This window comes from Rhodnius prolixus, unplaced genomic scaffold, assembly GCF_049639745.1.
Source record: "Rhodnius prolixus isolate KJV_2025 unplaced genomic scaffold, Rpr scaffold_1, whole genome shotgun sequence".
Lineage (NCBI taxonomy): Eukaryota > Metazoa > Arthropoda > Insecta > Hemiptera > Reduviidae > Rhodnius > Rhodnius prolixus.
This window is the reverse complement of record NW_027411581.1, coordinates 49,561,529-49,574,803: the sequence shown is the minus strand read 5'-3', so window position 1 is coordinate 49,574,803 and position 13,275 is coordinate 49,561,529. Positions and strand designations below refer to the sequence as shown.

At 32.5% G+C, this 13,275-nt stretch overlaps 1 protein-coding gene across 14 annotated transcripts in view; it reads left to right on the top strand.

Moving 5' to 3' along the window:
- LOC141461393 (uncharacterized) overlaps nucleotides 1-13,275 on the top strand; it is a 561,940-nt gene that overhangs the window by 2,517 nt on the left and 546,148 nt on the right. For 6 of the 14 annotated variants that reach the window (XM_074142529.1, XM_074142519.1, XM_074142454.1 and 3 more), the window contains exon 1: nucleotides 9,924-10,116. The exons of 2 other annotated variants lie outside the window; for them this stretch is intronic. In XM_074142529.1, the coding sequence (XP_073998630.1) occupies nucleotides 10,067-10,116 (50 nt within the window). In that variant the 5' untranslated portion in view covers nucleotides 9,924-10,066. Of the gene's footprint in view, nucleotides 1-9,922; nucleotides 10,117-13,275 lie in introns of those variants that run through there. 6 more of the 14 variants (XM_074142462.1, XM_074142448.1, XM_074142439.1 and 3 more) reach the window with 2 other exon arrangements.

The window sequence follows — 13,275 nt, the reverse complement described above, 5'->3', positions numbered from 1 at the left end:
ATTTTATCTATGCATGATTTTTTTTTGTTTCTAACTTTCGGAGATTCATCACCTCTGATGATGATTGAACCTCTGAAAGTTAAAAACAGAAAAGCATACTCGTTACGATAGATAAAGTCAATGGTATTATCTAACACCACTGCGAGACCAAACACATTTTATGAGGAGTATAGTTGTGTGAGATAGAATCTCATTCGATCACAAACCAATGCAGTTATCATTTTGTTTGGATATATTTTTGCAGCCCAAGCTTAGTCAATGTAAAAGAAGCACTTTTAGATTATGTATGGAGTATTGTTTTCTTTATTTCTGCGCTTATTTGCGACTAAGTTTCACATGCTGCGATGTCCAGTCGGTAGAAACTGTATTATTTCTAACTCCTTACCAATATGCCACGAGATTCTTTTTTGTTGATCTCCACTAGATTTAGAAATGATTGTAAAATAAAATTAGAAGTATCAGAATCCCTTACATCCGAACCCTTGTTGTTTGTAAGATCATTAATGGTGATGCGACTTAACACGCATGTTGACTATTTAAAGATACAACAAAATAAATGTGATTTTCCAAAGATGATCAGACGTAACCCTTGTCCGAACACCTTTATTGATTAGTATTTTGCAAATTTCATCAAAGTTATTGGACTGAAGAAATGGCAGAAGATTGTAAACTCATTTCAGAATACTGCACTCAAATGCTCCATCTTGACAAATTCTCGTCGAAACACCACTATACTAAGGGTCCAGACCACCATACGGGGGTCAACAGTTTAAAATGAATCTTTAAAATACAATATCTTGCAAAAAATTGCTTGCGATGTAGACATATTCAGAAGAGCGCTTCTTTTAATGAGCTTCAAGGTATCAAATAATGAAACAGAAATAAAGCACTTTGCGCTTCAATAACCCAAAATTTTTCCGCACAAATAATACTTACTATTTCAGTATCCTTTCCTTATTTCTCCAGACTTCATTTTGTGTTTTACTTGAGGAACTTTACAGACTTAATTAAAAATAAAAAATAACCTTAGACGTGGTTATAATTTAGTTATTTAATCAGATTTAATTTGTAAGTTTTTAACTCAATAAAAGGGTAAATTTTATAATTCTTGAATCAGTTTAATTTTAATTTTTTAATTTTTTTTCGTTATTTTTTTTCAAATTAAGGTCGTCACATATGTATATGGCACAGTCTGCTGGTCTGCTTTTAGCGTTCTCTTTATTATACTCAATCACATATCATACCGTGTCTATATTCAGAATCATTTAATTGATTTTTGTGTCACAATCTTACCTACTAAATTTTAAGAACAATATTCTGGTTAAAGAGTCAGAATCAGAATCATATCCTCTGCCGCTTTCATGGTCCAAGTTTCTTTGTTTGTCAACAAAACAGTCCTATAAGTACTTCGTCAAATGAAAAGCCTATTACATTGAATAATTCATGTTTAGAAATAAAATTGGAGCCAGCATTCTCGTTTAAATGATTTATTTATTTTTTTAAATTTTGTTGAGGGAATATTTAATTAATTTGTTATTGATTTAGGTTAAAAATTTAAAAGGGAGTGGCTTAATAAGCGAATTCTCCGCTACCTAAAAATCTATTGTAGTTTCCTTATGTGTCGGAGTTTGTCCTAGAATATACGCGTTCATAAAGTGTATATAGATGTGGTAATTTTATGATGATGAGCTTACAGATTGCTTGTCTGGGCTGAACTGGCTAGTCAACAACCCCCATCGTTTTTGCGGTTAAATAGACTGAAGATCTTTATCAGTTTTAAGGATTGTTGAGGATTCGCACAAAATTTGAATCTCTTTTTTAAGAGTGATTATAATTTTGAGAGTGAAGTAAATCTTTAATGAATAAGTCTAGCTGTTAATTAGTACTTTGCGTGCTTACTTTTTAAATTTACATTTTTATATTTATCGACAGTTTCCGACTCTTTAATAAAAAAGAGTGGTCCGTTTGACGTCAATATTCTCCAGATTTTTGTTTTAGATTGAAATTTCTACCAACGACATTACTATAGCTTCCGCTTCCGCATTTTCAAGTCCTTTTAAGCGATTTTTTTTGAAGTGTATAAAATAAAAATAATTTTTTTTTGGTGGTTCGTACGTGGCAATTATGATCTGGCAATTTTATCTTCTAAGCTCCAATGTTTCTGGTAAGAACCATTTGACTCCGCGACTTGTATGAGTATTCAAAGTTATTAATGGATTTCAACACCAAAATTTATGAACTATGAAGGCCCTCTATCTGCACAATTGACTCTAAATTTATAGAAATAGATAAATATGGAAAACAGCTTAAATAAAAGAACAAAAATCGTGGTGTAGATAAAAGAGGTTCCATTCAAACGTGCCGACCATTCAAACAGGTTTGATCCGGACCAAATATTCGAAATACCGTCCGCTCCCCGGGCATTATACTCGGGCTGTCGAGAGTTAATCTATTTCAGTTCTAATCCTTGGGTTAGAACCTAGTGGGAAACACACCATCGATGGGCAACTCCCGTACCAAGGCGGAAATTGTGTTTAAAAAATTATACACTTTTTTGGCCGATCGTTGCGAGAACGCTCTCTGTGTTAAGTTCGTTCACCTTTTGTTGGATTTGATTATCACTATACGCGTACTTTATGGTTAGCTTTTAGTTTCATGTGTGTTCTTTGAAGAAATGATTTTTAGCTTCTTTTTATTTGCTACAAATTTTGCTCTAATTTTATCTTTAATGGATGGATAACTCTTTATTCAAATTTTATTATCAATAATCTTTCAATTATTTAAGTTAAATCAACTGTCTGCTGATTGCTTGTCATGCCGTTCAATACTTGCTCTTTTATTCTTCGTGTTTGCTTCAAATTATATTTGTAATATAACATTACTAAACAAAAATCCATTCTACCTGAATAATTTCTTTGAAAAGACACCGTTGTCTCAATTTAACCATGTGATAACCGTGAATTATTTTTGAAAAAAGGAAATAGCCTCATTAAGCTGACGGTAAAGAAAACAGTTCAAATAGAAGACAAGACACTGGATTGAAAGCAAAAGGAATTGAAATGAAGTGGGACTGTAGCAGCCGCCTTAGTAACTCACCCTAACAATTATATCAAGAAATAAACGATATTTTTTTCCTTCTGTATTTTTGTTTTTAAAAAGACAAACGTGATTTAAAGTTTCTAAGGGAGAAAAATCAATCTCTTGTTTTAGGTATTTTCCTGTCTTGCTGGCAAAAATGTTTATCTAACTCTAATCAGTCCAGCACGCTTTGGAGTGTTTAATGATGCCAGAAAATGTGTACGAATTAGTTAGGGAACAAAATCTTGCGTCTACACTGTCAGATATGTGGGACTCAACAATTACTGTCGGTTAACAGGAGATCAGCTTTAAGACTCTAACGAAAAGAACTGAAGAAACGTTCTTTTTATTTACCGGTGACTGTTTGACAGTCGTTCACAACTAACATTAGCCTTGCAAGTACTGGTATATAATGTTCTTGAAATCGATTTGGATTTAACGGATTTGAAGTATAGGAGTCAGCCAAGTATTCCAATATCTATCAGCTCTAATAATTGCAGTCCAAAATTCTTTGCTGAGTAAGTTAAGAAATTACGTTTACCGCCCTTCGAGATATTTTTCTATAGTTTCAAATCTCTTTACTAAGAGCTCACTCTTAGAAACAAAAATAATAATAATACGAGAAAACACTGTCCGGAGGCGGCAGTGCACTGAAAAAAGCTCCGGGCGCCAATAACCATAGATGTTGACGCGCCTTAAATAATAAAAATAATAATAATAATTTGTTAATTGGTGGTCATTCTGATATTGTGGTGATATTGCAAACTTATTTTGAAGATGGACGCTGCAAATAGGTCATTGACCATAAAATGAAACACGCTATTCCTATTCAAACAAAGCTATTTATCAAATAAACACTCTAAATCAATGGGGCTCTTAAGGAATACATAATTTAATGATCAGATTGCTAGTAGAAGTTCACGGCCAATTTTAGCTCTGAGAAAAATAAAAGAGGTAACTTGTTGAATTCAAAAGGACTAATAGAAATTTAATAGGTTCTTTTGAAGACATCTTTTTGTATTTACCGATCGCTTCTTGGCAACATTTCGGTGAATGTTGATGTTCCTGAATAAATAGAGGTTTATTACATAATCTGTTTGTATCCACGGCTGGCGCTGGTACACAGAGAAATGGGAATATTCTCTCCTATGTGCCTGACTAGAGGAAATATATTTCAGTATACTTTCTGATATATTGAGAAGGCAGTTGTGTTTCCGGAAAACAATTTGGTATGATTTTCTTTTTTTATTTGTTCAAATAATCTTTAGTAACTGAGTAGAAACTGAACTGCTGAAGTTAATATCATTATACTGTCCGTTGTTGCTGCGCATTCAGAAGTTTCTCAAACACTTTCTTTTGCGTATAAAGTTTGTTTAAGTAATATTCATAAATAATTAATAATTGTAGGAAGTATAAAATTAATCATTTTACGAAAACATCAATGTGGTCTTAATTAATCATGAATAAGTTTAGGAAAATACTGCTGCACAGGTTTGGAAACCTCCGTCTGCTAAAAGATGAAAATTCACCCCCACTCAAAAGAGAAATTTCTTAAGTTGGCCCTGTTAGGTTGTGCCAAATAGAATTCAAGAGGTGATAGCTTACCCATCGTGAAATGGGAATTATAGAGAAGTATGAAAATTCTTGCAAAAACGCTGATGGACTTTTGCTACCTCATTATTAAAAAATTTAGATATCTAATTAGAGATTGATGAAATTTTTTGAATTTTCAGTTATGCTTACCGCTCACTCCAAGCACTGACAATAAAATAATTTGTAAAAAACATTTTTTTTTTTTTTTTTTTGTGTGGGGGCTCACGATCTCAGTTTGAATATTTTCGGTGGCTATTTTTTCAGGTCAGCTTTCCGTCCAACTACCAATTAGGTGTTGTTATGGCCATAGGCGATTAGCAAACATACTTTACTTTTTATTTCTCATATTAACCTTTAAATAAAATCCAATCTCTACCGGGAATCGAACCCAGTACCACAATACTTCATAGCTTTGCGGGCCTCGCCTCTACCCTCTCGGCTCTTGTGCTAGTGAGAAAAAACATATTTTCTTTGTTTCCCCACCTTTACACGAAGTTCAATCTAAATTTTCTTAAAAGAAAATCTTTTCTAATAGAAAATATGAGTTTGCTGATAGCAAGTGAAGGACAAACTATAGGTTTAGAGAAATCCAGCGAGTGAAGAAAATTTGCCAATTTAGATTTGTTATTATGCAGCCAGATAAAACTGTGTGATGATTTTCACTTTATATTTCTGGCACTTTGAATAAAATACATATTAGCGCACCGGGTAACCCTGAGCCACAATTTCAGTTTCCTTCTCAAATAAACAAGTCAAGATTAATCACGCAGATTCGCGTTGCAAGTAAAAAAAAAAAAAAAACTCGCTTATTTCATAATTCCCTGAACTTAAATCTAGCGAAGTTGATCATTTACAGCACTAGCTGATTACTTGCCCTGTTTTTACCTCATTCAGACACAAATATATCGCTACATATCTCACTCAAAACACAATGGAATCTTCGCTAGACTTGATGACTGATGAAATTGAATTGAACAATATATTTTCTTGATGTCTAAAATTAAGTAAGGACGTAATCAGGGCTTGTATGGCTAAGGATGTTACTTCTCGGGGAGGAAAAACCAAGGCCTGAGAGCTTTACCCAGGAGCCACTCTCCAGAATTAAGAGTCTGATTAAACGGACGGGTCTAGAGGGCGAGCTCTTAATCGGGGAGCCGCAATAGATCCAAAGGGGTCGCAGTGGCGTAGGCTTTGAGGCCTCTCTAATTTAATCTATTCTATTCTAAGGACGTAATCGAATGTTCTACGATCTTTGTTAATCGATTATCTTGTTAATTGTAATGCTTCTTTATAATTTATAAGGATATATGGTCGTTTGTATATAGAAAATTTATAATTTTTTTTTTCAATTCTGTACAATAGAGTCTTTGAGTTTTGTTTTTTGTTCTGACTAAACTATGTTCCCAAATAATGTGAAACTGTTGCTATAAGATGAAGTATTAACTAGCAATAAATATAGTACAATAAAAATATTTAACACAAATCATGATTTTTTTCTAAATGAAAGAAGTAAATTTGAAAGAATTTGTAGGTTAGAAATAGACTGTACTATCTGGCCAAACTTATTGAGAATATTGATCTAAAATAGTTCGTATATTTATATATATTTTAATCAATCAATAGTCCAGCTGGGGGATGCTTGAAATATAAATATTTGTTTTAGATAAAAGAGGAATGTCGGCTCTATTTTGTTCCTTTACTTGTTTTCTCCTAGATTATTAATTATTGTGAAAGTGTTAATTAAGTCCTGATTGAGAACGGTGAATAGCGAGTTCTCTCTCTTTCCATGCTTAGAGATATAGAGCGATCGACAGAGAAACCTTCTCATTCTCAATTCTCTCTCGAAGGTCCGTCCGTGGAAGCATTGTTGGGCGATTCGGAAAGCTCTTCACTCTTCTTTTGGTTGCTTGTTTGTTTATTTTTAATTTTTATTACAATTTCGCATTTTACTTTTTTTTAATTAAAGGCGCGACAACATTCCCTGATCTCTTTGAAAACCTTAGGAAAAGAATGTGGCGATGTATTTGTGATTCATGAGTAAAAAAAAGTTTGATTTTTCTCGCAAAGGGAGATTTCACCCTCACTTAGGAGGGAATTTAATTTATCCCATCTTTTAGTCACCTTTTCCTCTAATAACTGTCTACATCAAAGTGGAATATTTTACTCGCATACATGGTTCAACCCCTCCAACTAAGGGATGATAAAAGGCAATTTCTCGTGAGTGCTTTTCTGCCCCGCCGAATTAAAAAAAAAATATATAGGTATATATATAAAAGAATTATATTTTATATTCAGTTGTAAAATAACTGTTTTGTCAACTCACAATTTTGTCATTAATTATTAAAAACAAAGGAAAAATGAAAAGTCTCCTTCTTATCTTCTAATTATTTATAAGAATTCAAGCATAAGATTTGTTCATTGTAGCTAATTAGTAGGCGCTGAAAAAATAATAATATTACAGCAAACCATTGTATAATTTTCAGCCCATTGATTATTCACAGCGATTCAGTCAAAAATTAATGTGAACTTTGCCCTGCAAAAGTATTCCATCAAATCGATGGAAAAGATTTCCCTCATTCGGAAGAACGGTGTAGCGAAGTTTTGATTTTGGGCTTTAACTGGGAAAAAAATTATTCAACTTTGATATTTAGCTCTGGTGCCATCATGTAGCGCGACAGTCAGAAGTAGTAGTTTTCTTCTTTTTCTTGATTCTTATTACTGTAAGAAATAGTTATAGCTGTAAGAATGGGGAGATTGGTTAAGGGTACACCATTTGCTGCCATCCTCTCCTTCATCGAAATAGACTTGGGAGCAAATGGACAATCAATTGAGCCGTTCATTGCACCACTCGATTAACTCCATAAAACAAAAAATGAAAGAGAAATAATATATTGGTTCTTAAAATTCCCTTTTGTAATATAAATTCAAATAAATTTATCGTTATCATTCAGCGCCTGCTACTGAATTTCAGTTGAATTATTACGATTTACATAAGAACACAGAGATAATCAAAATTGAATTCTGAAATAAATTATTTACTATTCAGTAGCAAAAACTTTTTTGTCGTTTAATGGTGATAATCTTTATTATTTGGGAAATTTATTATAAATATAAAAAGGTATGTCTTGAATCATGTGCTTTGACAGTTAAATTTAAGATATTTTCAAAAAGTGAAGTTAATCGATTTGTATCAACAGCTCAATTATCATTTCAAATTAACAATTTAACGAGTCAGCAGTTCATCATGCCAACTCTCACTTTGCGAGTAACATCCTTCCGAAAAATCACGTCATCTCTATCGTTAATTAATCATTAATTCGTAGTTAACCTTACATTCATTATAAAGTCATAAATTAAGTTAGTTTAGTAATTTTATTTATATCTAAAATAGATCATAGTTTACCATTGCCATGAGTAAACCATGGTTTTCATGTTCATTTCATTCCTCTCAATAACAGTTTTCTTGCAGAAAGCGATTGCATTTTGTCTATTTTACTAATTTAACGCAGAAAAAAAAGTATCTCCTGACTAAATTTTGTATTTTGTTTTGAAAATTTAGTTAATTTAAGTTAATACTTATAATCATAATTGATTAGAATTTATTATTCGGCTTACAGTTGAAGTTATTGAACTTATTTTAAACGTTTTTCACTACTTCAACAACGATTCAGAGACTTTTTTAATCTCTACTGTAGAAGATCAGACAAAAGAAAGTATCTGCAAAAATATGTTTTGGCTGCAATACAAACGAACAACAAAATTCTCTATATACAGGGTGGGGCAAAAGGTATGAACCGGTTTTAAAGGGATGTAAAACAAGAACAATTCAACTTACAGAAACTATGTTTATATTGTTTAATTCAGTACAGAATCTAGTTTTTAACATTAAGTTTGAAAGATGATATCACGTAGGTGGCGGCCGTCAGCCGCGATGCACTCTTGAAGGCGAATTCTGAAGTTTTCAACCGCTCTTCTGCACATTTCGATGGGTATTGCCGTAACTTCCTCACTGATTCTGGGTATGTGGACGATGTTTAAAAACTTCTTCCTTTATGTACCCCTAAAGAAAAAAATCACAAATGCGAACCGTCACTGCCACCGCTGAGCGCTATGTGACAATGTTGGAAGAGTTTTTTGAACCTGAGCTGAAAGAATTAAGTGAAGCAACTAATCTGGGAGACATCTGGTTCCAACAGGACGGGGCTACATCCCACACTGCTAGGATTTCAATGGCGAGATTGAGGCAAGTGTTTCCCCAGCGCTCGTCTCTTTGAGGGGTGACTTGGAGTGGCCTGCGCGCTCACCAGATTTGAGCATTTGTGATTTTTTTCTTTTGGGGGTAGATAAAGAAAAAAGTTTTTAAACATCGTCCACATACCCAGGAAGAACTTAAGGACAGAATCAGCGAGGAAGTTACGGCAATACCCATCGAAATGTGCAGAAGAGCGGTTGAAAACTTCTGAATTCGCCTTCAAGAGTGCATCGCGGCTGACGGCCGCCACCTACGTGATATCATCTTTCAAACTTAATGTAAAAAACTAGATTCTGTACTGAATTAAACAATATAAACATAATTTCTGTAAGTTGAATTTTTTTTGTTTTACATCCCTTTAAAACCGGTTCATACCTTTTGCCCCACCCTGCCTGATATTTTCCTGCCTGGTATTTTCTGCCTGATAGACCTACTGGGTCGCGAATTTCTGGCCAACCCCATGGAATCTATTGTAAAACTAAGAATTATATCCTTGAAATGACAAAAAAAAAGTATTTAAATAGGGTCGACCGTGACCTCATTATCTCCATAAAGCAGAGATACCTTTTGGCCAATATCTTCAGCGTTGAAAATAAGATAGACAAAGCTCAAGGATGGACAATGATGCGTCACCCTCTGCACGTTGAATGCGGTCTCTGAAAAAAAAGAAAAAAGTAATTTATTATTTACGTTATATATGCAAATAAGAATTGGTGTATTTCCTATTTTAGTTATATTTATGTTGGTTGCATGATTCATATTTATTCTATATTTTTATACTTTTTTACATTTTGTAGTTGATAATGACGAGCCAGTTGTTTTGCCTCATCTTGACATCATGTAATCCCATGATTAGAAATATTAAAAAACAGGAAAGTAGGGCCGATATATCTCTCTACGACATATAAGTATTTACATAGACTTCCTATCTTAGATAAAACTATTATTTCGTCACTATCGTTGAACACTTTAATTTTAAAAATCACATATCAGTTTTCCTTTTACTGAACACCAAAAAAAGGTAGTGTTTTCAGCTATAAATGTTGTTCTTACACATTGTGTTCGAAGTGTTCTCAGCAAGTTTACTAGGGTATCAGTGATGGTGTAGTGATTATACTAGAAAGATTGATTGCAAACAATTTGATGACAGGAATGGCTACTAAGACAGAAATAACAGTGGAGCTGTTATGGAGGTAGGTTTCCGAATCATTTTGCTTCCTAGCTTACTAATTACTCTCGAGACCAACGCTTACTATCTTCTGCGGAAATATCTCTCGATAATTCGTTAGTAAATTCCTTGAAATTTGATTTTATCAGTGAATTTTAAGTTGCTTTAAATTTTTATTGTAAGCAGATAGAATCAATATGCTTTAATTGAAAGCTTACAGTCAGCTACATATATTCACTTTATTCATAATTTTTTAGACGCTTATTTTGTATTTAAAAGTGGTTATTGGAGAAAACAATTCCATTTTAATTAGAGTTGGCGATTTGAGTTTCTAAATGAATTCTAAAGAAAGATTCGTTAGGATTAAATTTCCTTCTGCTTTTATTCTCCTAGATTCATACACATCTAAGCCACAGTTGCTCTTGTAAATTTTCAAAACAACTTTCATAACACTCGAACTGAAATTTGATACTGCAGGAATATGAATGTTATATTTAGAATACTTTGTTTGTCTTAATATAAAGACTAGAAGATTTAATTATTTCCAAGTTGCAAGTTACTTAATTATTTTACCATACGATACGACATAGTTAATATCTGGCTATTTCTTCATTATTATCAAGAGCCAATAGTTTATATTCGATAGCTCCTACAATTTAACTTGCAGCTGCTTTTTGAAAAATCTTGAATGCACTTCTTTTTTTTTTTATCTTTTCATAATTCATGATCAGAAGTAATTTTCCATTTTCTGTCAAATTTATCGAATCTAACGATGAATGTATTTTACAAAAGATTTGAATAGAAAAATCAAATTGAAATAAATAGTCATAGAGCTCTAAAGTTAACGACCTGCTTTAGAATCATTAATTCTCTTACACTTTTTCTTTTTTTTTTAAGTTGTTCTTGGTATATAACATTAGAAATAGAGGTTTTCTGAAAGTAGTAACCGGAGGATGGTTATAAATCTGAGTTAGAAACGTTGTTTAAATATGATATATGACATCAGCTTGTGAAACAGATAAGTTTGCGTTCATAGGAGTTCAAACTGATAGCAGAGTGGACTCTACTGGCTTTATAAATACCTTCAGTTCACTATTATTAACTATTACTTGTTAGATTCATTGTAAACAACCTTTATAGTTTAAAAATCAAGTTATAATAGAAATAAATAGTATTAGTCAGTTTAAAGAAAACTTTTCTACCGTAAATACCTTTTTTCTCAAAAAATTGTTCACTTTTTTTAAGAAAATGGTCGTAGGTTTTACGTAAACCTACATACGACTAGATTTGTTCGTCATTTCTTGAAAGATTCGTTTAATGATAATTTTCTGGGATAGCTCCCTGTAAGATTATATTTCAGTGTACTATAAAGTTAAAAAAAAAAAAAAAAAAAAAAAAAAAGGGCGAGTAAGAACCTTGAGAGTAGTTCTCGAGAAATTTGCGTTAGTTTTCTCAGCAGAGTTTTTCGAGTTTATTCTAATGGTATCCTGTATTTTGTGACTGAAAATCAGAGTATGGAACGGAGCTGGAAATATCAATTGCCAAGCGCTTATTCAAACTTCTCCGACTTAGTTAACTTATAAATAGAAAGCTACCATTTCTGGGGTAATACAGCGGCAATGAAGGAAAAAATAATAATTACAGACTGAATGTAAAGATTGTGAGGCCAAGTTATTGTGCATGCGTTCATACTTGTGTAAAGTTCTTACAGAACAACCTTAAGAACTCTTGTTGGGTCTGTTTGCTTAGGATCAGCCAGGGTATAACAAGTTCAGTCCCAAATAAATTGTTGATAAGCTTTGGTAAAAATTCATTTTTCCCAAGAACCTGTTTTGTTGGCTCTACTGTAGTACCCACCTTTTGACTTTAATATCTGCTTGTTCGCTAGTAATGCAATATATAAATAACTATTTACAGAACATGTTACTTGAAACTGCGTCAGGGATTAAAAAATCTTTTAAGGCTGTGGCTAGATATTGTACACATGTATTGATGAAAGACTTTGCTACGCCATCCGCTCTGAGTACCTATTTAACTCTATTTAAGTTCATTTATTACGATACCATAATAACACTTTCAAAAATAATTTAAGTAATACCTTACAAATTAAAGGCGGTTTTTTTCATAATTATAACGAAATATTGCACGTAATACGAGTTTTATATCATCGAAAGTGATGAGCCTACTTGTACTAATTTAAACGAAATTTAAATTAAATCTTTTAAGCCATTTTCGAAAAAATGTATAATAACATTAGAAATTGTAATTTAAGAGATGATTGGAAGTTGAATGCTGGGTAATATCCAATTCGAGCAGTAAATGATCGTTTCAGATTTGGGTTATTATCTCTTACTATATCTATTGCAAACTATTGTTAAATTGACCCTTTAAAAGAAGAGTTTAAATAACGTAGACAACTGTCAGATTTATTTATTTTTTGCAGAATTATTAATGGCAAATAAAAAGAAAATATACCTACATAAAGATAAATAAAGGAAAGTAGTAAAACTAGTGGTGTTTGTAAATAGTGAAAGATAAAGTGTACTAGCAGGATTTACTGTCCTAAAACTTGAAATAAACCAGAGTTTAGGCAGATTAAATTAGAGAAATTTCGATAGGTAATCGAACACAGCAATGTTACCTAACAGAGGGGGAAAGCGTGTGCTCGTTGAAAGCAAGGAAAATTAAAAATAATTTATGAATGAATATTTCCCATCTAGACTGGCACCATTTATTAGATTATCTAGTAATTTTCATCAGATAAATGATGAATGAAAAGAAGATTGATCTGTTAAAATTGCAATGGATGTTGTAGGTCTCAATAATTAATAATTGAGTGTAATCTATTTCCAGCGGCTCAGATTTATTGTTAAAGGAAATGTTAACGCTACTCAATGTTGGCACCCCTGTCTAATTCTTCGTTGCCTTCCCATCTTGAATTGCTTAGTTCTTTGTAATGATTGGTTTTGTTTGCGTTTAATAAAAGTTGTATAGTTATTGTGAAAAGTAACTATGGTCTTAATCTTTACATAATTTTTTAATGCTACATCCATTTTGATCTACTTTTTATTTTCGAAACTTTCGAATTATGATAAGCCGAAATCTATGTTTCACAAAAAGCAAGTAGGGAAGTTATTAAATGAATACAATCTCGGATGTAAGCCATTCAGCTAAGTGAAACATA